The sequence below is a fragment of the Oncorhynchus nerka genome, linkage group LG9b, assembly GCF_034236695.1.
Source record: "Oncorhynchus nerka isolate Pitt River linkage group LG9b, Oner_Uvic_2.0, whole genome shotgun sequence".
Classification (NCBI taxonomy): domain Eukaryota; kingdom Metazoa; phylum Chordata; class Actinopteri; order Salmoniformes; family Salmonidae; genus Oncorhynchus; species Oncorhynchus nerka.
In genome coordinates, this window is record NC_088424.1 from 461,121 (window position 1) to 489,095 (window position 27,975).

Sequence of the window (27,975 nt, forward strand, 5' to 3'; positions counted from 1 at the left end):
GTTGCTAAACTAATCATCACGCAATCCCTTCTCGGGGTATGAATCGAGAAACCTGCTCGCAATGGTGCAACTGTAGAACTTTTAGAGGATTTGAGGGCCCATGCCAAATCTTTTCAACCTCCTAAGGGGGAAGAGGGGCTGTTGCGCCTTCTTCACGACTGTTTGCATGTGTGTCGACCATTTTAAGTCCTTAGTAATTTGAACACCAAGGAACTTGAAGCCCTCCACCCGCTCCACTGCAGCCCTTCCTTGGTCTTACTGACATCATCAGCAACTTGAAGATGGTGTTGGAGTTCTGCGTGGCCACGCAGTCATGGGTGAACAGAGAGTACAGGAGTGGACATAGCACACACCCCTGTGGGGCATGTGTGTTGAGGGTCAGTGTGGAGGAGGTGATGTTGTCTACCCTCACCACCTGGGGTCGGCCCGACTGGAAGTCCAGGATCCATGTGCAGAGGGAGATAATTCAGCGCCCAGGGTCACAAGCTTGGTGATGAACTCGGAGGGGACTATGGTGTTGAACGCTGAGCTGTAGTCAATGAACATCATTCTCACATAGGTATTTCTCTTATCTAGGTGGGTGGAGTGCAATTGAGATTGCGTTGTCTGTTGGGGCAGTATGTGAATTGGAGTGGATCCAGGGTGGCTGGGATGATGGTTTTGAGGTGAGCCATGACCAGCCTTTCAAAGCATTCCATGGTTACAGATGTGAGTGCTACAGTAACGGGGCGATAGTCATTTAGACAGGTTATCTGAGTGTTTTTGGGCACAGGGTCTATGGTGGTCTCCTTGAAACATGTAGGTATTACAGACTGGGTCAGGGAGAGGTTGAAAATGTCAGTGAAGACACTTTCCAGCTGGTCAGCACATGCTCTGAGTGATGCATCTTGGCAATCCTTCTGGCCCTGCAGCCTTGTAAGACCTTAAAACAAATTAACATTCACATCGGCTATGGAGAGCATGATCACACAGATGTGAGTGCTACAGGGCGGTAGTCATTGTGGCAGGTAGCGTTAGAGTTCTTGGGAACAGGAATGATGGTGGTCAGCTTGAGACGTGGCGATTACAGAGTGGGAGAAGGAGAGGTTGAAAAGGATAGTGAATATGCCTGACAGCTGTTCTACGCATGCTCTGAGAACGCGCCCTGGAATGCCGTCCTGCCCCGCGGCCTTACAAATGTTGGCCTGAATAAAAACCTTACTCCATGTGATGTCTGTCAGGACCCGGTTACGAACCCGGGTCTCCGGAGTGAGAAACAGTCACTTAACCAACTGAGCCACGAATAGTCGGCAGAACCCAGAAGATGAGGCAGACACAGCAGTACTTGAGACGGTGTATTTAATGTAGTAAAAAGTGAAGTCCTTCAGGAACACATGTAACTCCACAACCTCAAAAGGAATTCCACAAGAACAAAGGTAATCCTCCAAGACAAAAAAGGTAAATCCACAAGGTGGTAGGTATAGCACAAAAAACCTCAAAAGATACTCAAAAATAAATAAACAAGAACAAAAACAGAGTTCCACAAGAGCGTCCACCGGGATCAACAAGAGTTAACAGAATAATAGGGCTGGGTGCTAACATACAAACACAGAGCAAAGGACTGAGGAAAACAAAGGGTTTAAATACAATCAGGGGAAACGAGGCACAGGTGCAAATAATAATGGGGATCAAGGGAAAACAAAAGGTCAAAAGGCACAATGGGGGCATCTAGTGACCAAAAACCGGAACAACCCTGGCCAAATCCTGACAATGTCGGCCTCGGTGAGCGATATCACCCAGTCTCCTGGGTCAGTGTTGCAGGCATTGCATTGTATGTGTTTACGCATGATATTTTGTATAATGCTCAGCGCTTACTATATATGCAATGTATGTTGTAATGACCATGGCAGAGAATGTGGTAATGACATTGTAATAGCAGTCTGCAATAGCTCACCTCTCAGCCTGACTTTCTCTTGATTGTGATTGCCACTATAAGCTTCATGAGGAGGGAGACTATACTTTAATATTATTAATGAGTAATACATATGTATTTTTTTTCAGTTGATGTTAGTATTGAGATTCGTTAATTTTCAGGAGACAGCTGTAGCACTTTAGTTGACGGTCTGTACCTTCTAACCTGTACTTGGTTAGAAGACCTGCTGAAAATGAATATACATTGCAGATGCTCATAGTACACCTACATTTATTGACTAATATTAATAATAATTTATGTATGAGACAATGCTTGCAGACAGGTTACGTTTATAAGCAGACCTTCAAATAGGCTACAGTGAAGAAATGCTGTAGCAGGGATCAGCCAATAGCACAACGGTCCACTGCCAATTTAGGACATGAACTATATGTATGAAGCACGTGTGATAAGCAAACTGAGCATCCAACACACCTTCAATTGCTCACAGGAGTCATAGGTTGTGCTTTGTTTCCTATTAGTATGACAGACAGCAGCGGCACCGTGTGGAAGGCATAGAAACAGGGACTCCTCCCCTTCTGCAGATTTCGGGGAGACGCTCTTCCTGCGGTCAGCCTGTTTGACAGCCAGCATTGGCGCATTGTCTTTCAAATTCATGTCATTTTCTCCTGTACATACAGGTAATTCAGAGACAAAATATTTTACTAATTATTTTCCTAAAGAAGCGTTGGAGAGGCCTCGTCTAGAATGGGGAACAGAGACGATGAATACGACTTCTTGTTCAAAGGTACATGTTGATGACTGCAGCCCCCCGTTGACAGCACCTTCAATAATTATGTGATTGTTTAATTCTAAAGACAAATCAGACATCAGCCTTTTGAACGAATCATAACCAATAGTTTGGAGGAATGGTTTTGAAAGAAACATTGTATCAGTCTCTGGTGGAAAACGTTTGCTACTATGGCTATATAAATGCTGTCATTGTAACATTGTAACAACGCCCGTGGTTATACCTATAAGTAAGATGCAACACCCTATCTGCGTTGCCTCTGACTTTATCAACTTTGATAAGCCCATAAAAGAGTAACTATTTGTAAATCGGTTACTGACAAGAACTCGGTTTTCCCTTTTATGGTTTAAAGAGCTATATGAAGTTAAATATTTTGTAGTTAATTGTAGCCTATAGGCCCATATGCAAATCTTGCATTTATCTAGGCCTAGACCTACTGTAACTGTGGATATTTATTGTGTTCAGCTGACAGTGAAATATTTTGACATACGCTATATATATACAAAAGTATGTGGACACCTATTCAAATTAGTGGATTAGGCTATTTCAGCCACACCCGTTGCTGACAAGTGCACAAAATCGAGCACACAGCCATGCAATCTCCATAGACAAACATTAGCAGTAGAATGGCCTTCCTGAAGAGCTCAGTGACTTTCAATGTGGCACCGTCACAGAAACGTGGCATCCTAACAACTCAGACGTGAAATTTCCTACTAGAGCTGCCCCGGTCAACTGTAAGTGCTGTTATTGTGAAGTGGAAACATCTAGAAGCAGCAACGTCTCAGCCACAAAGTGGTAGGCCACACAAGCTCACAGAAGAGGACCACTGAGTGCTGAAGCGCGTAGGGTGTTAAATTGTCTGTCCTCGGTTGCAACACTCACTACAGAGTTTGAAACTGCCCCTGGAAGTAACATCAGCGTAATAACTGTTCGTCGGGGACTTCATGAAATGGGTTTCCATGGCCGAGCAGCCACACACAAGCCTAAGATCATCATGCGCAATGTCAAGCGTCGGCTGGAGTGGTGTAACGCTCGCCGCCATTGGACTCTGGAGCAGTGGAAACGCATTCTCTGAAGTGATGAATCTGGAAGTCCAACGGACAAATCTGGCGGATGCCAGGAGAACGCTACCTGCATAAATGAATAGTGCCAACTGTAAAGTTTGGTGGAGGAGGAATAATGATCTGGGGTTGTTTTTCATGGTTTGGACTAGGTCCCTTAGTTCCAGTGAAGGGAAATCTTCTCTCTACAGCATACAACGACATTCTAGACAATTCTATGCTTTGTGGCAACTGTTTGGGAAGGTCTTTCCTGTTTCAGCGTGACAATGACCCCGTGCACAAAGCGAGGTCCATACAGAAATAGTTTGCCGAGATCGATGTGGAAGAACTTGACTGGCCTGCACAGAGCCCTGATTTCAACCCCATCAAACACCTTAGGGATGAATTGGAACGCCGACTGCCAGCCAGGCCTTATCGCCCAACATCAGTGCCCGACTACTGCTCGTGGCTGAATGGAAGCAAATCCCCACAGCAATGTTCCAACATCTAGTGGAAAACCTTCCCAGAAGAGTAGAGGCTGTTATAGCAGCAAAGGGGGACCAACTCCATATTAATGCCCATGATTTTGGAATGAGATGTTCGAAAAGCAGGTGTCCACATACTTTTGGCCATGTAGTGTATCATGTGAGCGTTTATGACACAACAGATTTTTTAAATCACTGGTTGTTGGGGTGGGATTGGTGTGGGGGGGTTTGTGGGTGGCTATTGATCATTTTTTGGGATTCCTCATGTCTTAATCATTGTTACAGAGAATTATGGTCAAAATCAGATGTTAGGTACTGTCACGCCCTGGTCTAAGTATTTTGTGTTTTCTTCATGTATTGGGTCAGGCCAGGGTGTGGCATAGAGTTTTTGTATTGTGGTGTGTTTTGTCTTGGGATTTTGGAATGTGTGTATAGTGGGATTGTAGCTTAGTGGGGTGTTCTAGGAGAGTCTATGGCTGTCTGAAGTGGTTCTCAATCAGAGGCAGGTGTTTACCGTTGTCTCTGATTGGGAACCATATTTAGGCAGCCATATTCTTTGGTTGTATTGTGGGTGATTGTCCTGTGTGTCTTGATGTCCTGGTTAGAGGTTAGTAGACACTTGTATAGGCTGTTTTCGGTTTGTAGTGTTAGTGTTTTGTTGTGTGTTACGTTTGTTTATTAAAGATGAATCACAATAGACACGCTGCAGTTTGGTCCGACTCTCCTTCACCATTAGAAAGCCGTTACAGGTAATATATTTATTGAAGATATGAATCCTTTAAATTAAAATGTCCAATTTTGGTGGAATCAATTAGCTTAATTTCTCAAATATCAAATTATATTTCAACAAAATAATGTTTCAGGAAAGCTAATCTTATCCGTTTCTAACTACAGAAACAATTTAAGAACAATCTGAGATGGTGGTGACATGACTTGCTGAAATGATATCGAATGACCCTGCAGTTTGCCACTGACACCCCATATAGAGGTCTATTTATGATGTGACACAGAGTATCCCCTGTGGACTAGACATCTGAGAATGAAGAGTTCTGCTCTTCCTCCCTCGCCATAATTTAGAAAACCTGCTGAAAACAGAAAACCAAAAAGTGTCCCACAACTGTCAATTCAGGTTTGATGGAGCATGTTATCAGCTTCCTGCAGCAGCAGTGTGATGCCACAGGGCCGTAGTTCCCCTTGATTTCCTGTACTGAGAGAAAACAAAAAAGGACTCTACCTCGACAGCCCCATTCTGAATGCCAGGCCTACTCCTGATATCTCAGCTAAATTTAATAGGCTGTTTCTGTCAGCCTCTTATTGTATCAGAGCTCAGTGCTTCTCAGCAGTGATCATGGGGTCCCACTGTGTACAAGTTGGATATCACTCCAACTGTGCATCAACTATTATGTCTCCTTGGTTAATTAAGGACAGCGGAGTCAATCACCACCTTCCGGAGACACCTGAAACCCCACCTCTTTCAGGAATACCTAGGATAGGATAAAGTAATCCTTCTCCCCCCTCCCCCCTTAAAAGATTTAGATGCACTATTGTAAAGTGGCTGTTCCACTGGATGTCTTAAGGTGAACGCACCAATGACTTAAATGTAAATGTTAAATGTTAAGGGCAACCGATTAACCAAAAGACCCATAATCGCATAGAAACATTGACAGAAATATACAGACACATGCCACTTCAAAATAGGTCGATTTCAGCCTTCCACTTATTCAATATTGTCAATGGGAGTGAAGGATTGAAAAGGAAAACCTGCATTATGTAACACGGACGTAGGTGGGAGGACCGTGTTACATATGGTGAAGAATGCAAACATCCAAGTTCTAGGCCAGGATCCTGGATACTAGTACATCTGCAAAATACCTGTTGACTACGCTACCTCATCTGACTTTAGGCTAAATACATTTCAGCCAGTGTGTTCTCATTCTCTCCATATCTCTCTCTTTTTCTTTATCAACAGTTGTGTTAATTGGGGACTCGGGCATCGGAAAGAGCAATTTGCTCTCTCGGTTCACACGGAATGAGTTCAACCTTGAGAGTAAGAGCACCATCGGAGTGGAGTTTGCCACCCGCAGCATCCAGGTGGATGGGAAGATATGGGCCAGAAGATAAGGCCCAGATATGGGACACGGCTGGACAGGAACGTTACAGAGCCATCACTTCCGCGTAAGTCGTGTGGGATCCCTCAAAACGGCCTGTTGAAGCCTCTTGAAAATGAAATGATTGTCAGCAAGGATCGCAGAAAAGAGTAATCAAAATCAAATGTTATAAGTCACATGTGCCGAATACAACAGGTATAGACTTTACAGTGAAATGCTTACTTACGAACCCCTAACAAACAATGCAGTTTAAAAAAAAACATGGAAAAGAATAAGAAATAAAAGTAACAAGTAATTAAAGAGCAGCAGCAAAATAACAATAGCGAGGCCATATACAGGGGGGTACCGGTACAGAGTCAATGTGCAGGGGCACTGGTTAGTTGAGGTAATATGTACATGAAGGTAGAGTTATTAAAAGTGACTATGCATAGATGATATCAACAGAAAGTAGTAGGGGTGTACGAGAGGGGGCATTGCAAATAGTCTGGATAGCCATTTGATTAGGTTATTTTATTTATTTTATTTAGCCAGGTAGGCTAGTTGAGAACAAGTTCTCATTTGCAACTGCGACCTGGCCAAGATAAAGCATAGCAATTCGACACATACAACAACACATAGTTACACATGGAATAAACAAAACAGTCAACAAATACAGTAGAAAAAAAAGAAAGAAAAGTCTATATATATAAGATTAGGGAGTTTAGGCAATAAATAAGCCATGGTGGCGAAGTAATTACAATATAGCAATTAAACACTGGAATGGTAGATGTGCAGAAGATGAATGTGCAAGTAGAGATACTGGGGTGCAAAGGATCAAGATAAATAAATTTTTCAGTTTTTGATTTGTTAAAAAAGTTTGAAATATCCAATAAATGTCGTTCCACTTCATGATTGTGTCCCACTTGTTGATTCTTCACAAAAATACAGTTTTATATCTTTATGTTTGAAGCCTGAAATGTGGCAAAAGGTCGCAAAGTTCAAGGGGGCCGAATACTTTCGCAAGGCACTGTACCTGCTGGAGCGCATGCTACGAGTGGGTGCTGCTATGGTGACCAGTGAGCTGAGATAAGGCGGGGCTTTACCTAGCAGAGACTTGTAGATAACCTGTAGCCAGTGGGTTTGGCGATGAGTATGAAGCGAGGGCCAACCAACGAGAGCGTACAGGTCGCAGTGGTGGGTAGTGTATGGAGCTTTGGTGACAAAACGGATGGCACTGTGATAGACTGCATCCAATTTGTTGAGTAGAGTGTTGGAGGCTATTTTATAGATGACATCGCCGAAGTCGAGGATCGGTAGGATGGTCAGTTTTACGAGGGTATGTTTGGCAGCATGAGTGAAGGATGCTTTGTTGCGATATAGGAAGCGGATTCTAGATTTAATTTTGGATTGGAGATGCTTAATGTGAGTCTGGAAGGAGAGTTTACAGTCTAACCAGACACCTAGGTATTTGTAGTTGTCCATGTATTCTAAGTCAGAGCCGTCCAGAGTAGTGATGCTGGACGGGCCGGGAGGTGCGGGCAGTGATCGATTGAATAGCATGCATTTAGTTTAGCTTACATTTAAGAGCAGTTGGAGGCCACGGAAGGAGAGTTGTATGGCATTAAAGCTCGTCTGGAGGTTAGTTAACAGTGTCCAAAGAGGGGCCAGATTGTCTAGCCTGGCTGATTTGTAGGGGTCCAGATTTTGCAGCTCTTTCAGAACATCAGCTATCTGGATTTGGGTGAAGGAGAAATGGTGGGGGCTTTGGCGGGTTGCTCTGGAGGGTGCTGGGCAGTTGACCGGGGTAGGGGTAGCCAGGTGGAAAGCATGGCCAGCCGTAGAGAAATGCTGATTGAAATTCTCAATTATAGTGGATTTATCGATGGTAACAGTGTGTTGGGAAAATTATGATTAAATGACTGAACAAATCATTTTAAATGGAACTGTAACTAAGTAAACTTATACTCTGTTTTATTATATCTGATTAACAATGAGTTCATAAGAAGGGATTGTGTGACACGGACAAGGAGTAATTAAAGTTAATGAACACCATTCCAACTAGGCAGAAACGAATGGGTTGTGGATTAAGTAAACAGATAAGGTAGTTAACCTATGGTTGAACCGACAAAACTAAGCTCTGGGGTTTTTAGATAAGGAAGTGAGTGCATTCCTAGGTTTTCTGTTAATTAGAACTGTCAGCTAAGTGGTGATCGATAATGTTGGGGGGGTCAAAAGTTAATTCAGTTATGTTGTGTGACCTGTAAGTGTGTTAGTAAATTAGAATGAACTATTAACCTCACTTTGTCCCGGTCGAGAGGAGGGGATTCTGTTAAGCAATGAAATGACGTCATGTTATTGTATATAAACTGTTGCTCGTGGTAAAGTGGCAGCGCGCTCCGAGAATAAATTCTGTTACCTATTATTGATAAGACTGGTCTCCGTCTATTTTATGCAAACAAGAATCTTACAAATTCTCATGAAATAGATTAAGGGAATTCAATTAATGAAAACACATTGGTACAATTAAATTACAGTAACAGTGTTTCCTAGCCTCAGAGCAGTGGGCAGCTGGGAGGAGGTGCTCTTATTCTCCATGGACTTTACAGTGTCCCAGAACATTGAGTTTGTACTACAGGATGCAAATTTATGTTTGAAAAAGCTAGCCTTAATATACACAGGCAGTTAAGAAAGCTAACTTCCCTGAAAAGTTGCATATCACTGGGGCTATTCGATGCTAATGCAGAACGCCACAGGATGTTTTTGTGCTGGTCAAGGGCAGACAGGTCTGGAGTGAACCAAGGGCTATATCTATTCCTAGTTCTAATTTTTATGAACGGGGCATGCTTATTTAAGATGGTGAGGAAGGCACTTTTTATTAAAGAATAACCAGGCATCCTCTACTGACGGGATGAGGTCAATGTCATTCCAGGATACCCCGGCCAGGTCGATTAGAAAGGCCTGTTTGCAGAAGTGTTTTAGGGAGCGTTTGACAGTGACGAGGGGTGGTCGTTTGGTCGCAGACCCATTACGGACGCAGGCAATAAGGCAGTGATCGCTGAGATCTAGATTGAAAACAGCAGAGGTGTACTTTGAGGGCGAGTTAGTTAGGATGATATCTATGAGGGTGCACGTGTTTACGGATTTGGGGATGTACCTGTTAGATTCATTGATAATTTGTGTGAGATTGAGGGCATTAAGCTTAGATTGTAGGATGGCCGAGGTGTTAAGCATGTCCCAGTTTAGGTCACCTAGTAGCACGAGCTCAGAAGATAGATGGGGGGCAATCAATTCACATATGGTGTCGAGGGCACAGTTGGGGGCAGAGGGTGGTCTATAGCTAGTGGCAACAGTGAGAGACTTGTTTCTGGAAAGGTGCATTTTTAGAAGTAGAAGCTCGAATTGTTTGGGTACAGACCTGGATGGTAAGACAGAACTCTGCAAGCTTACCGCCCCCTTTGGCAGTTCTATCTTGGCGGAAAATGTTATAGTTAGGGATGGAGGTTTCAGGGTTTTTGGTGGTTTTCCTAAGCCAGGATTCAGAAACGGCTAAAACATCCGGGTTGGCTGAGTGTGCTAAAGCAGTGAGTAAAACAAACTTAGGGAGTAGGCTTCTAATGTTAACATGCATGAAACCAAGGCTTTTACGGTTACAGAAGTAAAAAAAATGAGAGCACCTGGGGAGTGGTGGTGTTCAGGAGTCTTATGGCATGGGGGGGTAGAAGCTGTTTAGAAACCTCTTGGACCTAGACTTTGCGCTCCGGTACTGATTGCCATGCGGTAGCGAGAGAGAACAGTCTATGACTAGGGTGGCTGGAGTCTGACAATTTCAGAGGCCGAGCAGTTGCCATACCAGGCAGTGATGCAACCAGTCAGGATGCTCTCGATGGTGCAGCTGTAGAACCTTTTGAGGATCTGAGGACCCATGCCAAATCTTTTCAGTCCTCTGGGGGAGAATAGGTTTTGTCGTGCCCTCTTCACGACTGTCTTGGTGTGCTTGTACCATGTTAGTTTGCTGGTGATGTGGACACCAAGGAACTTGAAGCTCTCAATCTGCTCCACTGCAGCCCCGTCGATGAGAATGGGGGCGTGCTTGGTCCTCCTTTTCCTGTAGTACACAATCATCTCCTTTGTCTTGATCACGTTGAGGGAGAGGTTGTTATCCTGGCACCACACGGCCAGGTCTCTGACCTTCTCCCTATAGGCGGTCTCATCGTTGATCAGGTCTACCACTGTTGTGTCATCTGCAAACTTAATGGTGTTGGAGTCATGCCTGGTTGTGCAGTTGTGAGTGAACAGGGAGTACAGGAGGAGACTGAGCACGCACCCGAGGGGCCCAGTGTTGAGGATCAGCGTGGCGGATGTGTAGTTACCTACCCTTACCACCTGGGGGAGGCCCGTCAGGAAGTCCAGGATCCAGTTACAGAGGGAGGTGTTTAGTCCCAGCGTCCTTAGCTTATTGATGAGCTTTGAGGGCACTAATGTAGAGCTGTAGTTAATGAATAGCATTCTCACAAAGGTGTTCCTTTTGTCCAGGTGGGAAAGGGCAGTGTGTAGTGCAATAGTGATTGCATCATCTGTGGATCTATTGGGGCGGTTGGCAAATTGGAGTGGGTCTAGGGTTCCTGGGATAATTGTGTTGATGTGAGCCAGCCTGTAAGAGCACTTCATGGCTACAGACGTGAGTGCTACGGGTCAGTAGTCATTTAGGCAGTCTACCTTAGTGTTCTTGGGCACAGGCACGATGGTGGTCTGCTTAAAACATGTTGGCATTACAGACTCCGACAGGGAGAGGTTGAAAATGTCAGTGAAGACACTTGCCAGTTGGTCAGCGCATGCTCTCAGTACACGTCCTGGTAATCCATCTGGCCCTGCGGAATTGTGAATGTTGACCTGTTTAAAAGGTCTTACATCGGCTGCGGAGAGCGTGATTACACAGTCTTTCAGAACAGCTGGTGCTCTTATGCATGTTTCAGTGTTATTTGCCTCTAAGCGAGCATAGAAGTAGTTTAGCTTGTCTGGTAGGCTCGTGTATTGAGGCTTTGCCTGTTGGATGGTTTGTCGCCGGGCATAGTGGGATTTCTTATAAACTTCCAGGTTGCGAGTCCCGCTCCTTGAAAGCGGCAGCTCTAGCCTTTAGCTCGGTGCGGATGTTGCCTGTAATCCATGGCTTCTGGTTGGGGTATGTATGCATGGTCACAGTGGACGTCATCAATGCGCTTATTGATAAAGCCAATGACTGATGTGGTGTACTCGTCAATGCCATCGGAGGAATCCTGGAACATTTTCCAGTGTGTGCTAGAAAAACAATCCTGTAGCTTAGCATCGGCTTCATCTGACCACTTTATTGGATCTAGTCACTGGTTCGTCCTGCTTTAATTTTTGCTTGTAAACAGGAATTAGGAGGATATAATTATGGTCAGATTTGCCAAATGGAGGGCGAGGGAAAGCTTTGTATGTGTCTCTGTGTGTGGAGTACAGGTGGTGCAGAGTTTTTTTTCCTCTAGTTGCACGTTTAACATGCTGATAGAAGTTTGCATTAAAGTCCCCGGCTACGTGGAGCACCGCCTCTGCGTGAGCGTTTTCTTGTTTGCTTATGACGGAATACAGCTCATTCTATGCTGTTTTAGTGCCAGCCTCAGTCTGTGGTGGTATGTAAACAGCTACGAAAAATACAGATTAGAACTCTCTAGGTAGATAGTGTGGTCTACAGCTTATCATGAGATACTCTACATCAGGCGAGCAATAGCTTGAGACTTCCTTAGATATCGTGCACCAGCTGTTATTTACAAAAATACATAGCCCACCACCCCTAGTCTTAACAGACGCCGCTGTTCTATCCTGCCGGTGCAGCGTATAACCAGCCAGCTGTATGTTGATAGTGTTGTCGTTCAGCCACGACTCAGTGAAGCTTAAGATATTGTTTTGAATGTCCCGTTAGTAGTTTAATGTTCCGCGTAGGTCATCTAATTTATTGTCCAAAGATTACATGTTTGCTAGCAGAATGGAAGGAAGTGTGGGTTTATTTGATCATCTACAAATTCTCAGAAGGCAACCCGCCCTCCAGCCCCTTTTTCTCTGCCTCCTCTTAATGGAAATCATGGGGATCTGGGCCTGTTCCCGAGAAAGCAGTATAACGTTCGCATCAAGCTCATCAGACTCGATAAAGGAAAAATAAAAAAGATTCTGCCAGTCCGTGGTGAGTAATCGCAGTCCTGATGTCCAAAAGTTATTTTTGGTCATAAGAGATGGTAGCGGCAACATCTTGTACAAGATAAGTAAAAAATGTTTTTTAAAATACAATCGTTGGGGGCACGTAAAACGTCTGCTTTCTTCTCCGGCGCCATTTTATGTATAATATAGTGGTCTTAAATTATAGTCTCAGAGAGGTAAAAGGTGATTCAAATCAATCAACTGCTCAAGTCCTTGATTAGTTGAATCAGGTGTTTTAGTGCTGGGTTGAAGTGTGGAACATAAACCTGCATACCCTATAGCTCACCGAGATCGGGCCCGGGCTTTTGCAGGTACTTGCATATTTTGGCAGAGGAAACATAGCCTGGCCACAGATCTAATTGTGCGGTCTTGTCAACTCCTATGGCCATTGTCATGGCTTGTAGGACCATGGCATCTAGGACCAGGCTCAGGGGTACAAGGGCTTATTGGTACAATCTTGGAAGAGTCTCCTCTTTATATTTTGTGGTCCTAAATGACCACTGAAGAGATGGATAGGATGAAAGTGAAATGAGAGCAACACCATATAGTTGCTTTCACCTATCTGGAACTTGTATATCAGTGGTCATCACAAGGGAAGGGAGGAGAGTATAATATTGGGACTCAATGTGTAATACAGAAGGATTCTGTCCTGGAACAATTTCTTGATGTGTGACTCACTTTGCCTTTTCTTTAACACTGCAGAGAAGAACACTATCCTTTATTGAAACTTCAGCCTTGGATTCAACAAATGTAGAAGAAGCTTTCAAGAACATCCTTACAGGTACAGTACAAGAGCAAAGCAAATTGATTTGACATTTCCCAATTTTTGTACTTAGACACGTGCAGATTAAGTAGACTAGAGAATAGGAAAGAAATCCTCTTTGAAGTACTGAGATGCACCACAACAGTCTAGTCTACTCTCCGCAGAAATCTATCGCATCGCAGAAGCAGATCGCCGAGCGGTCTGCCCATGACGAGTCCCCTGGAAACAATGTGGTGGACATAAGTGTTCCACCCACCACAGACCAGAAAGGGAACAAACTGCAGTGCTGCCAGAACCTGTAACCCATTGACGACCATCACCGTTCCTCCCTTTCTGTCATCTCAAAGTGTTGTGCGTGCAGACTTTCTTCATTTTGTGTAATATATTTTGTTTTTTTGTTTTTTTATAGCTTGTTCACTCACATATTAATGCCATGAAATTACATTTTATAATACAAGTAGTTGAGTGGATCTCTTTCATGGTACCTGTTTACTTTTTACTCCTTCTGGACCTGCAAGGAGAGTAATCCCATAAATATCCACTAGATGGTGGTATGGAGTGGTGCAGAAAAATATCTTTTTTTTACATTTAACTAGGCAAGTCAGTTAAAGAACAAATTCTTATTTACAATGACAGCCTACCCCGGTCAAACCTGGACGACGCTGGGCCAATTGTTCCCCGCCCTATGGAACTCCCAATCACAGCCGGAAGTGATACAGCCTGAATTTGAACCAGGGAAGCCTCTTGCACTCGTAGTGCCTTAGACCGCTGCGCCACACGGGAGCTAGATTGTTACAGATCCAATACTCCTGTGTAAGTAGCACAAAGAGTTTCAGAACACATGACATTTTACACATGCAAGCCATTGTACGGTGACAAAGTCCCTTACATTTTATTCCACAATGACCCAGCTTACTCAAAAGGAGTCCAACAGGAAGACTAAAATTACATCAAATACTTTTGCATACATTGACTGACACCAAAGCCCACTCTCTCCTCCCAACTTCTAATTCACAAGTCTATTGGATGGCAGTTGTCCAAAAAAAGCTAAATACATTGTGATGGGGTGGGGTGGTATGTTACTGTATTAACATGCTGCATCAGTATCCCGCTATTGGCTGTCACCTTATGTTCCAGTCCAGTGTTCATAATCCGGCGATGACATCAGTGGCACGTCCTTCTACGAGTCCAAAATATCCCAAAATCAAAATGGTTATAGTGCTTAAATGGGCTCAAGTGCTTCAAAAGTGAATATGGAAAAATAATCCCCCAGAATGGTCCTTAAGAGCGCAGAAGTTCGAGTTATGTAACACTTTATTTGCGAGAACACGTCGCTCGGTGCTCATACGATGGTCTCGTCAGTCATTTTCTTGGTTGACTTTGTCGGCACGGAATGTTGAGTGGAGTGCGCTCCTTTTATGTCGGGCATTAGCAGGCGCACTTTCTGATTGGTCCTCCTCCACTCGGAGTATAACTGACAGTGATAGCGGAACGATACCTGAGGGGCACGAAGACAGACGTCAATGAAACTAGACATTTGATATGACCTGCACAGAGCAGAATCTCTGAATATATGGTTGCCATTGCAGGCACGCACAACCAGGTATCAATTCCCTTTCAATTCAGAGAGCAAACCCATGTCCAATTCTTCCTAATTGAAAAGCATTGAAGATACTTGGAATTTCAGTGTACTTCCTGAATTGACTGGAATTAAAATGGAATTGACCCCAACTCTGCTCACAACACAACGTGAAACATATTGTATGACATTTGTATTTGGTCTACAAAATGGTTCCGTGTCAGTTGCTGATTTTGTAACTATTGTAACTAAGTATTTTTTCAGAGTACAATAGTCTTTCCAGAGAAGAGACAAAAGATTGTTGCAGACAAAAAATATTTATGTTGGCTCATTACTTGTCTCCCCTGAATATAAAATGGAAAGGGTACAGAATTCCAGACAAGAAAAAAAAAATATATTATTCATCTTACAAAATGTACTAATAGCTATTGTAAAGCACACATTTATACTGCAAAAAAATGCTGTCAATTAACAAAGGTGGTGTAAAGTAATCCATGAGGTGTGTGTGTGTGACCATGGTACTTACCTACGGAACAGCAAGAGGAACTGCTCGTCCCTACCTTCAGACTACGCTCAAATCCTACACCCCAACCCAAGCATGCCGTCCTGCCACCTTAGGTCTCCCACTCTTACAGGAGGACAGCTCCCACTCAGCCCAGTCCAAGCTCTGCTCCCTGAAACTAGGACAGAGTCCCTGCCCATCTTCCACAAACAGTATCTTAAATAATCCTCCTCCTCACCCCTCCCCCCCCAAAAAAATATATAAATACCAAAAAAAGAACACTTTACCAGCACTTGCACTGTAGAAATGACATTTTTCCTCAACCTAGCTATGCCTGTGATGTGGTTGTCCCACCTATCTATCTCAAGATGAATGCACTAACTGTAAGTCACTCTGGATAGGAGCACCTGACAAATGACTAAAATGTCATGTGTATCTGGTCTGTGTGTGGGGCCTAGTTACCAGTGTCCAGAGGATGTAGATGGTGAAGAGGGCGATGGTGAGGGCAATGAGTCCCACGGCCCCCAACCGGCTGTTGAGGGTCAGGTGGTCCTGGGCTCCCCTCAGACACAGCCAGCCTGAGATGGCTGCCAGTGGCGTGATGAGCAGGAAGCAGGCCATGTCGCACAGCAGCGTGCGCTTCTCACTGCGAGGCCCCGGGTCCCGCAACCACTGGGAGGATGCAAGGAAAGGACCACTATTATTACAGTCTTTTTCCCGTCAATTATTATGGTGTTTGAGGACACACACACACACAGTGCCAATGTTGTACCTGTGTGAGGGGCTGGGGTTGCCGTTCAACAGTGAACTCTGTGTGGCAGAGCTCACAGTAACTGGTGTTGGAGGACGACAGCCACTTCTCCAGGCAGCTCTTGTGCACCTTACCCAGGGTCCCTGTGCAGTCACAAGGGGAGAGCAGCGTCTCACCACCGGCCCCCTCGTGGCAGATACGACACATGCCTTCATTACTGGACAAATAAGGGAGAAAAAAAAAGTGCTTAGTGACCACTCATTTCAAAAAACATTACATACTTACGAAATAAGGCCCGAGGAGGTGTGGTACATGTGATATATGGCCAATATTGACCATATATCACAACCCCCCCCCGAGGTGCCTTATTGCTATTACAAGCTGGTTACCAACATAATTAGATCTGTAAAAATAAATGTTTTGTCATACCCATGGTATACGGTCTGATAAACTGATTGGATGACAGCCATGGTATTCAGGGCTCGAACCACCCAGTTTATAATGTACATAAAAAACAGGAGACATTTAAATCAATATACAAAATTCATTTATCAGATATACTAAATATGAGATTACTTAGTATATTGAGAATTAGGCCATATATAACCAGTCAAAAGTTGACACCTACTCATTCAAGGGTTTTTCTTTAATTTTACTACTTTCTACATTGCAGAAAAACATAACAAAATAACTATGGAATCATTTAGGAACCAAAAAAGGTGTTAAACAAATAAAAATATTTTTAATATGTGAGATTCTTCAAAGTAGCCACCCCTTGCTTTGATGACAGCTTTGCACACTTGAAATTCTCTCAACCAGCTTCATGAGGTAGACACCTGGAATGCATTTATTAACAAATGGCCGGTGTGACTTGTTAAAAGTTCATTTGTGGAATTTCTTTCCTTCTTAATGTGTTTGAGCTAATCAGTTGTGTTGTGACAAGAAGATACAGAAGATGGCCCTATCTGGTAAAGACAAAATCCATATTATGGCAAGAACAACTCAAATAAGCAAAGAGAAATGACAGTCCATCATTACTTTAAGACATGAAGGTCAATGAATCTGGAACATTTGAGGAACATTTGAAGAAATTTGAAAGATTCTTCAAGTACAGCTGCAAAAACCATCAAGCGCTATGATGAAACTTGATCTCATGGGGACTGCTACAGGAAAGGAAGTCCTAAAGTTACCTCTGCTGCAGAGGATAAGTTCATTAGAGTTAACAGCCCCAGAAATTGCAGCCCAAATAAATGCTTCACAGTGTTCAAGTAACAGACATCTCAACATCAACTGTTCAGAGGAGACTGCGTGAATTCGGTCTTCATTGGTCGAATTACTGCAAAGAAACCACTACTAAAAAGGACACCAAAAAGAAAAATAGACTTGCTTGGCCCAAGAAACACGAGCAATGGACATTAGACCGGTGGAAATTTGTCTGATTAGTCCAAATTTGAGATTTTTGGTTCCAAACGCCATGTCTTTGTGAGACGCAGTGTAGGTTAACGGATGATCCGCACTTCGGTCTGCAGGTAGTATAACTTTTCATTACATTTCATTATAGTACAACGGTTTGATTTGTCTAATCTTAGCAATTTCTTCTTAGCTAGCTACATAGCCGTCTTTGTATCAAAGATAATTGTGTAATTATCGTATTTCATCGTCCTAACGTATCTGCCCAGCAGCTAGCCAGCTAGCTAACGCCCACCGTCTACATAGCTAGCTACATAGCCGTCTCTGTAGCTAGCTACATAGCCGTCTCTGTATCAAAGATAATTGTGTAGATAATTGTGTAGTCTAGAGCGATTTTCTAGGTTACCTAGCCAGCTATTGTCGTTCTTTTAACGCAACGTAATCAACACTGCTAGCTAGCCAGCTAGCCCCCGAATCAACATCGCAGCCACTGCCAGCTAGCCTACAAAGTCAACAACGCAGCCACTGCCAGCTAGCCTACTTCAGCAGTACTGTATCATTTTTAATCATTTTAGTCAATAAGATTCTTGCTACGTAAGCTCAACTTTCTGAACATTCGAGACGTGTAGTCCACTTGTCATTCCAATCTCCTTTGCATTAGCGTAGCCTCTTCTGTAGCCTGTCAACTATGTGTCTGTCTATCCCTGTTCTCTCCTCTCTGCACAGACCATACAAACGCTCCACACCGCGTGGCCGCGGCCACCTAATCTGGTGGTCCCAGCGCACGACCCATGTGGAGTTCCAGGTCTCCGGTAGCCTCTGGAACTGCCGATCTGCGGCCAACAAGGCAGAGTTCATCTCAGCCTATGCCTCCCTCCAGTCCCTCGACTTCTTGGCACTGACGGAAACATGGATCACCACAGATAACACTGCTACTCCTACTGCTCTCTCTTCGTCCGCCCACGTGTTCTCACACACCCCGAGAGCTTCTGGTCAGCGGGGTGGTGGCACCGGGATCCTCATCTCTCCCAAGTGGTCATTCTCTCTTTCTCCCCTTACCCATCTGTCTATCGCCTCCTTTGAATTCCATGCTGTCACAGTTACCAGCCCTTTCAAGCTTAACATCCTTATCATTTATCGCCCTCCAGGTCCCTCGGAGAGTTCATCAATGAGCTTGATGCCTTGATAAGCTCCTTTCCTGAGGACGGCTCACCTCTCACAGTTCTGGGCGACTTTAACCTCCCCACGTCTACCTTTGACTCTTTCCTCTCTGCCTCCTTCTTTCCACTCCTCTCCTCTTTTGACCTCTCCCTCTCACCTTCCCCCCCTACTCACAAGGCAGGCAATACGCTCGACCTCATCTTTACTAGATGCTGTTCTTCCACTAACCTCATTGCAACTCCCCTCCAAGTCTCCGACCACTACCTTGTATCCTTTTCCCTCTCGCTCTCATCCAACACTTCCCACACTGCCCCTACTCGGATGGTATCGCGCCGTCCCAACCTTCGCTCTCTCTCCCCCGCTACTCTCTCCTCTTCCATCCTATCATCTCTTCCCTCTGCTCAATCCTTCTCCAACCTATCTCCTGATTCTGCCTCCTCAACCCTCCTCTCCTCCCTTTCTGCATCCTTTGACTCTCTATGTCCCCTATCCTCCAGGCCGGCTCGGTCCTCCCCTCCCGCTCCGTGGCTCAACGACTCATTGCGAGCTCACAGAACAGGGCTCCGGGCAGCCGAGCGGAAATGGAGGAAAACTCGCCTCCCTGCGGACCTGGCATCCTTTCACTCCCTCCTCTCTACATTTTCCTCTTCTGTCGCTGCTGCTAAAGCCACTTTCTACCACTCTAAATTCCAAGCATCTGCCTCTAACCCTAGGAAGCTCTTTGCCACCTTCTCCTCCCTCCTGAATCCTCCCCCTCCCCCCCCCCCCCCTCCTCCCTCTCTGCAGATGACTTCGTCAACCATTTTGAAAAGAAGGTCGACGACATCCGATCCTCGTTTGCTAAGTCAAACGACACCGCTGGTTCTGCTCACACTGCCCTACCCTGTGCTCTGACCTCTTTCTCCCCTCTCTCTCCAGATGAAATCTCGCGTCTTGTGACGGCCGGCCGCCCAACAACCTGCCCGCTTGACCCTATCCCCTCCTATCTTCTCCAGACCATTTCCGGAGACCTTCTCCCTTACCTCACCTCGCTCATCAACTCATCCCTGACCGCTGGCTACGTCCCTTCCGTCTTCAAGAGAGCGAGAGTTGCACCCCTTCTGAAAAAACCTACACTCGATCCCTCCGATGTCAACAACTACAGACCAGTATCCCTTCTTTCTTTTCTCTCCAAAACTCTTGAACGTGCCGTCCTGGCCAGCTCTCCCGCTATCTCTCTCAGAATGACCTTCTTGATCCAAATCAGTCAGGTTTCAAGACTAGTCATTCAACTGAGACTGCTCTTCTCTGCATCACGGAGGCGCTCCGCACTGCTAAAGCTAACTCTCTCTCCTCTGCTCTCATCCTTCTAGACCTATCGGCTGCCTTCGATACTGTGAACCATCAGATCCTCCTCTCCACCCTCTCCGAGTTGGGCATCTCCGGCGCGGCCCACGCTTGATTGCGTCCTACCTGACAGGTCGCTCCTACCAGGTGGCGTGGCGAGAATCCGTCTCCTCACCACGTGCTCTCACCACTGGTGTCCCCCAGGGCTCTGTTCTAGGCCCTCTCCTATTCTCGCTATACACCAAGTCACTTGGCTCTGTCATAACCTCACATGGTCTCTCCTATCATTGCTATGCAGACGACACACAATTAATCTTCTCCTTTCCCCTTCTGATGACCAGGTGGCGACGATCGCATCTCTGCATGTCTGGCAGACATATCAGTGTGGATGACGGATCACCACCTCAAGCTGAACCTCGGCAAGACGGAGCTGCTCTTCCTCCCGGGGAAGGACTGCCCGTTCCATGATCTCGCCATCACGGTTGACAACTCCACTGTGTCCTCCTCCCAGAGCGCTAAGAACCTTGGCGTGATCCTGGACAACACCCTGTCGTTCTCAACTAACATCAAGGCGGTGGCCCGTTCCTGTAGGTTCATGCTCTACAACATCCGCAGAGTACGACCCTGCCTCACACAGGAAGCGGCGCAGGTCCTAATCCAGGCACTTGTCATCTCCCGTCTGGATTACTGCAACTCGCTGTTGGCTGGGCTCCCTGCCTGTGCCATTAAACCCCTACAACTCATCCAGAACGCCGCAGCCCGTCTGGTGTTCAACCTTCCCAAGTTCTCTCACGTCACCCCGCTCCTCCGCTCTCTCCACTGGCTTCCAGTTGAAGCTCGCATCCGCTACAAGACCATGGTGCTTGCCTACGGAGCTGTGAGGGGAACGGCACCTCAGTACCTCCATGCTCTGATCAGGCCCTACACCCAAACAAGGGCACTGCGTTCATCCACCTCTGGCCTGCTCGCCTCCCTACCACTGAGGAAGTACAGTTCCCGCTCAGCCCAGTCAAAACTGTTCGCTGCTCTGGCCCCCCAATGGTGGAACAAACTCCCTCACGACGCCAGGACAGCGGAGTCAATCACCACCTTCCGGAGACACCTGAAACCCCACCTCTTTAAGGAATACCTAGGATAGGATAAAGTAATCCTTCTCACCCCCCTTAGATGCACTATTGTAAAGTGGCTGCTCCACTGGATGTCATAAGGTGAATGCACCAATTTGTAAGTCGCTCTGGATAAGAGCGTCTGCTAAATGACTTAAATGTAAATGTAAATGATCTCCACATGTGTGGTTCCCATCATGAATCATGGAGGGGGTGTGATGGTGGGGGTGTTATGCTGGTGACATGGTCAGTGATTTATGGAGAATTCAGGGCACACTTAACCAGCATGGCTACCACAGTATTCTGCAGCGATACGCCATCCCATCTGGCTTGCGCTTAGTGGGACTAGCATTTGTTTTCAACAGGACAATGACCCAAAACACCTCCAGGCTGTGTAAGGGCTATTTGACCAAGAAGGTGAGTGATTGAGTGTTACATCAGATGACCTGGCCTCCACAATCACCCGACCTCAACACAATTGAGATGGTCCAACTCATTCCAAACCACAGAGTGAAGGAAAAGCAGCCGACAAGTGATCAGCATGTGGGAACTCCTTCAAGACTTTTGGAAAAGCATTCCAGGTGAAGCTGGTTGAGAGAATGCCAAGAGTGTGAAAAGCTGTCATGAAGGCAAAGGGTGGATACTTTGAGGAATCTAAAATATATTTTGAATTGTTTAACACGTTTTTGGTTACTACATGATTCCATATGCGTTATATCATAGCGTTGATGTCTACACTAACATTCTACAACGTAGTATGAGTAGGTGTCCAAACTTTCGACTGGTACTGTCTCTCTCTGTGTGTGTGTGTGTATGTATGTATGTATCTGGTTGAAGTCGGAAGTTTACATACACTTAGGTTGGAGTCATTAAAACTTGTTTTTCAACAACTCCACAAATGTCTTGTTAACAAACTATAGTTTTTGCAAGTCGGTTAGGACATCTACGTTGTGCATGACACAAGTAATTTTTCCAACAATTGTTTACAGACAGATTATTTCACTTATAATTCCCTGTATCACAATTCCAGTGGGTCAGAAGTTTACATACACTAAGTTGACTGAGCTTTAAACAGCTTGGAAAATTCCAGAAAATGTCATGGCTTTAGAAGCTTCTGATAGGCTAATTGAAATAATTTGAGTCAATTGGAGGTGTAGCTGTGGATGTATTTCAAAGCCTACCTTCAAACTTGGTGCCTCTTTGCTTGACATCATGGGAAAATCTAAAGAAATAAGCCAAGACCACAGAAACAAATTGTAGACCTCCACAAGTCTGGTTCATCCTTGGGAGTAATTCCCAAGCGCCTGAGGATACCACGTTCATCTGTCTAAACAATAGTACGCAGTATAAACACCATGGGACCACGCAGCCGTCATATCACTCAGGAAGGAGACACGTTCTGTCTCCTATCGATGAACGTACTTTGGTGCGAAAAGTGCAAATCAATCCCAGAACAGCAGCAAAGAACTTTGTGAAGATGCTGGAGGAAATAGGTACAAATGTATCTATATCCGCAGTAAAACGAGTCCTATATCGACATAACCTGAAAGGCCGCTAAGCAAGGAAGAAGCCACTGCTCCAAAACCGCCATAAAAAAGCCAGACCACGGTTTGCAATTGCACACGGGGACAAAGATCGTACTTTTTGGAGAAATGTCTACTGGTCTGATAAAAACAAAAATGGAACTGTTTGGCCATAATGACCATCGTTATGTGTGGAGGAAAAAGGGGGAGGCTTGCAAGCCAAAGAACACCATCCCAACCGTGAAGCACGGGGGTGACAGCATCATGTTGTTTGGGTGCTTTGGTGCAGGAGGGACTGGTGCACTTCAAAATAGATGGCATCATGGGGACGGAATATGATGTGGATATATCGAAGCAACATCTCAAGACATCAGTCAGGAAGTTAAAGCTTGGTCGCAAATGGGTCTTCCAAATGGACAATGACCCCAAGCATACTTCCAAAGTTGTGGCAAAATGGCTTAAGGACAACAACAAAGTCAAGGTATTGGAGTGACCATCACAAAGCCCTGACTTCAATCCTATAGAAAATGTATGGGCAGAACTGAAAAAGCGTGTGAGCAAGGAGGCCTACAAGCCTGACTCAGTTACACCAGCTCTGTTAGGAGGAATGGGCCAAAATTTACCCAACTTATTGTGGGAAGCTTGTGGACGGCTATCCGAAACGTTTGCCCCAAGGTAAACAATTTAAAGGCAATGCTACCAAACACTAATTGAGTGCATGTAAACTTCTGACCCACTGGGAATGTGATGAAAGAAATAAAAGCTGAAATAATTCTCTACTATTATTCTGACATTTCACATTCTCAAAATAAAGTGGTGATCCTAACTGACCTCAGACAGGGAATTGTTTACTAGGATTAAATGTCAGGAATTGTGAAAAACTGAGTTTAAATGTATTTGGCTAAGGTGGATGTAAACTCCCAACTTCAACTGTATATTTGTCCATTGTTAATCTCCAAGGAAGAAATTGTGTACATATAATTTCACCCTCTGCAGGGTCGGTAACAACCAAATGCATCCGGGCTTCCGAGGTAATGGAATGAGATTGTAACAATATAACTTTAGACCGTCCCCTCGCCCATACCCGGGCGCGAACCAGGGACCCTCTGCACACATCAACAACAGTCACCCACGAAGCATCGTTACCTATCGCTCCACAAAAGCCGCGACCCATGCAGAGCAAGGGGAACTACTACTTCAAGGTCTCAGAGCAAGTGACGTCACCGATTGAAACGCTATTTAGTGCGTACCGCTAACTAAGCTAGCCGTTTCACATCCGTTACAAGAGCCTGTGACGAGACTTCCGCTTTTGGCGACACTCCATCGTACCTCTTCCTCGTCCACATTAACTGAATTGGTTCAACAGTGCAGAAGAGAACCTCCAACAGTGTATTTTTTTTAAATTGTAAGGACAAGAATGAAAAAAATGCTGCTATTTTATGCCTGCTATGTTAGGTTAATGTCAGATAGAAGCAAAGGGACACAGTCTCAGGAAGCCATACATACACAGAAAGCGGGATACCTAGTCAGTAGTACAACTGAAGGCATTCAACTGAAATGTGCCTGAGTAGAAACTCTCGAGGAACCACCTTACCTCTGTGAGCCCACAGCTTTGACAACAGTGGAGAGTGAGCGACCATCTTTGGCCGTAACCTTAGCGACGTACTGGGCCTGGCCAGCATCTGGCTCCTCTACCACCTTGGGCAGGTCGGCGCTGCCTGAGTAGTCACACAGGGAGCCAGGCAGGTGGCAGCAGCCTGATGTAGTCATGGCTCTGTTGGTGGTGGTGAAATGCCAGAGGAGCCAGCAGTCAAGGAGTCAGTCACACACCTCTCCTCCCACTGTTGGGCAACTGTTTGGATAGCGTGACAATGTTAGAACGCAGCATTGTTACAACTCTTTGCAGTGTCAAAACCGGAATTGGTAACTTCATGTAACAAAGAGAATTTTAATCTATTAACGGGGACATTCTTTAAATCAGACCATTTTGACAAGTACAGTACCAGTCAAAAGTTGACACCTACTCATTCAAGGGTTTCTTTATTTTTTACTATTTTCTACATTGTAGAATAGTTTAGGTGTCTTCACTATGAAACAACACATGGACTCATGTAGCAACCGGAAAAAATGTATTAAACAAATCAACATACAGTGGGGAGAACAAGTATTTGATACACTGCCGATTTTGCAGGTTTTCCTACTTACAAAGCATGTATAGGGCTGTAATTTTTATCATAGGTACACTTCAACTGTGAGAGCCAGAATTCTTAATGGTTGGTAGGTGATCAAATACTTATGCCATGCAATAAAATGCTAATTAATTACTTAAAAATCATACAATGCTTTTCTGGATTTTCTCTCACAGTTGAAGTGTACCTATGATAAAAAATTACAGACCCTCTACATGCTTTGTAAGTAGAAAACCTGCAAAATCAGCAGTGTATCAAATACTTGTTCTCCCCACTGTATGTTTTATATTCTTCAAAGTACTCACCCGTTGCCTTGATGGCAGCTTTGCACACTCTTGGCATTCTCAACCAGCTTCATGAGGTAGTCACCTGGAATGCATTTCAATTAACAGGTGTGACTTGTTAAAAGTTCATTTGTGGAATTTCTTTCCTTCTTAATGCATTTGAGCCAATCAGTTGTGTTGTGACAAGGTAGGAGTGGTATACAGAAGATAGCCCCATTTGTTGAAAGCCCAAGTCCATATTATGGCAAGAACAGCTCAAATATGCAAAGAAAAACGACAGTCCATCATTACTTTAAGACATGAATGTCAGTCAATCCGGAAAATGTTAAGTGCAGTCGCAAAAAAACATCAAGCACTATGATGAAACTGGCTCTCATGAGGACCGCCACATGAAAGGAAGAGCCACAGGTACCTCTGCTGCAGAGGATAAGTTCATTAGAGTTAACTGCACCTCAGATTTCAACCCAAATAAATGCGTCGCAGAGTTCAAGTAACAGACATCAACATCAACTGTCCAGAGGAGACAGTGTGAATCAGGCCTTCATGATCGAACTGCTGCAAATAAACCACTAAAAAAGGACACCAATAAGAAGAGACTTGCTTGGGCCAAGAAATATGAGCATTATGAGACATTGGTCTGATTAGTCCAAATGTGAGATTTTTGACTCCAACCGCCGTGTCTTTGTGAGACGCAGAGTAGGTGAACGGGTGATCTCCGCATGTGTAGTTCCCACCGTGAAGCATGGAGGAGGTGTGATGGTGGGGGTGCTTTGCTGGTGACACTGTCTGTGATTTATTAGAATTCAAGGCACACTTACGTGAACCAGTATGACAACCACAGCATTCCGCAGCAATACTCCATCCCATCTGGTTTGCGCTATAATTTGTTTCTCAACAGGACAATGACCCAAAACACATTTTCAGGTTGTGTGAGGGGTAAATGACCAAGAAGGATAGTGATGGAGTACTGCATCAGATGACCTGGCCTCCACAATCACAAACCTCAACCCAATTGAGATTGTTTGGGATGAGTTGGACCGCAGAGTGATGGAAAAGCAGCCAGCAAGTACTCAGCATATGTGGGAACTCCATCAAGACTGTTGGAAAAGCATTCCTCATGAAGCTGGTTGAGAGAATGCCAAGTGTGCAAAGCCGTCATCAAGTTAAAGGGTGGCTACTTTGAAGAATCTAAAATATTTAACACTTTTTTTGGTTACTACATGATTCTGTGCGTGTTATTTCATATGTAGAATATAGTAAAAAAATACATTAAAATCCTTGAATGAGTAGAATTGTCCAAACTTTTGACTGGTACTGTATGTGGTGGGGAATCGATGGCAGGTTTACTATGTCATGCATCTCACGTCACAGCTATACTATTTACGAATGAGCTTGTAACAATGTTACATTGTACCATCAACATACAATTTTAACAGGCAGTCAGTTATAGACAAAGCTTGGTTCCAATGAATCAATAAATAACCAACAGACACAGCCAGGCAGGTGAAAAGCTAACGATAGCTAGTTAAGACATTCATGTTTTCACATCCTCTAAACGCTAGAAAGCTAGTTAACGTTAGCTATCTAACTGTTCAGTGATCGACATTTCCACTAAAAGTTAGCAACCAAGCTAGGTAGATAAAGAAATACAATACAGTGAAATATATGAAGGTGAGCACTTAGCTTAGCTAAATATATATATATATATATATATATATATATTGAAACAGCCGAAACAACAAGGGATAACGTACCGTAGTCACCAGCAAGCTCTCCCTGGCCTTAGTTAGCTATTTAGCTAGCTAGCTGTATGAGATGACATTGACATTTAGCCAAAACGATGGTTCGGGAAGAATACAAAAAACAACGATAAGCCGTGTATCTGCTCCATTGTTGGCCGGATCATTTACTTGTTTGTAGCAGTCTCCTCACGGAAACGGTGTAACTTGCACAAATGTGTGACAGCTAGCTTGTTAACATGTTTACACTGCCTGGCTGGCTAACATATATCAGCTGTGCACTGCTGTATCATTATGGTCCAAGCTATTCGGGATCCTTGGGACGTCCCTATCAAAGATTTGTATAACTCGCTAACCCAAGATAGATCAGCGCCTGTCGTTTCCAACGTGAGCAAATTAAATCATAGTGGGGCATAACAAACAAGGAGGTGGGCAGAGCCAAGCACGAGCTAGTGAGATCCTATTGGCGCGTGCTAAGCATTTATTTACATATTTCCGTTAGGGAACGCCTTACCTGTGAAGTGCGCGTCTGCAATAACTCAATTCGCACTTGTATTCCTTTTAAACAATACTTTTTTTTACAAGTCTGGCAAAGGGTAAAGTCTACAAAACGTAGAACCCCTCTGTTTGTTACCGATCGTAGTTTTGGAAACCTCTCAGGATCCCTCGCCTTTGACCCATCCTCCTCTACTTCCTTCACTGCCTCAGCATATGACATCTTCTGCACTACTCTGACCCTGGCCACCTCAATCTGCCTCTCTTGCACTGGACTTTTTTCGATCCCCAGCAACATGGGCCTACAGTTGACACACACAACTTTTTTTTGCCATAGGGAGTAGAGAAATGTTTGCAGTTCTTAATATGATATCTGAGAGAGGCTGACTAACAAAATCACTGTCCGCTAATTCAACCATGATAACACATTTAGATAGCTGGCCGCTAAACTAGCATATCAATAAAAAAGTTCGCTGACATGGGATAATTGACTGACTATCAGTGACTGACATAAGAGAAAAACTGGTGATGCACAACCAAAATTGCACTTTGTGTATTTTACTATTCTAACTCGTAAGCTGAAACCCCTCATGGGGAATTGATCCAAGGTTCTTCAAAAGAGGGTA

The 27,975-nt window shown here is 44.5% G+C and overlaps 2 protein-coding genes and 1 pseudogene across 5 annotated transcripts; 1 reads left to right on the top strand and 2 right to left on the bottom strand.

Moving 5' to 3' along the window:
* Window positions 1–1,321: 1,321 nt before the first annotated feature.
* LOC135565661 (uncharacterized) lies at window positions 1,322–14,498 on the bottom strand. Of its 2 annotated transcripts, XM_065013244.1 has the most exons (3): window positions 14,410–14,498; window positions 13,926–14,093; window positions 1,322–13,795 (listed from the first exon to the last, which is right to left on the bottom strand). In XM_065013244.1, exon 3 carries the CDS (start codon window positions 10,977–10,979, stop codon window positions 10,113–10,115), a length of 867 nt encoding a protein of 288 aa, XP_064869316.1. In that variant the 5' UTR covers window positions 10,980–13,795; window positions 13,926–14,093; window positions 14,410–14,498; the 3' UTR covers window positions 1,322–10,112. The 2 variants fall into 2 exon arrangements, with proteins under 2 accessions (XP_064869316.1, XP_064869315.1); XM_065013243.1 differs by having other exon boundaries at window positions 1,322–14,093.
* LOC115114236 (ras-related protein Rab-11A-like) lies at window positions 2,378–6,627 on the top strand (annotated as a pseudogene).
* LOC115114237 (E3 ubiquitin-protein ligase MARCHF2-like) lies at window positions 14,132–27,236 on the bottom strand. 3 transcript variants are annotated; one of them, XM_065013245.1, is made up of 6 exons: window positions 26,870–27,236; window positions 25,137–25,200; window positions 24,237–24,416; window positions 16,138–16,333; window positions 15,828–16,037; window positions 14,132–14,782 (listed from the first exon to the last, which is right to left on the bottom strand). In XM_065013245.1, the coding sequence occupies exons 2-6, from the start codon at window positions 25,187–25,189 to the stop codon at window positions 14,627–14,629; spliced, it is 795 nt and encodes a 264-aa protein (XP_064869317.1). In that variant the 5' UTR covers window positions 25,190–25,200; window positions 26,870–27,236; the 3' UTR covers window positions 14,132–14,626. The 3 variants fall into 3 exon arrangements, with proteins under 3 accessions (XP_064869317.1, XP_029498176.1, XP_029498177.1); XM_029642316.2 differs by lacking the exon at window positions 25,137–25,200 and having other exon boundaries at window positions 24,237–24,494; window positions 26,870–27,234; XM_029642317.2 differs by lacking the exons at window positions 24,237–24,416; window positions 25,137–25,200; window positions 26,870–27,236 and adding an exon at window positions 16,546–18,100.
* Between the last annotated feature and the right edge of the window lie 739 nt (window positions 27,237–27,975).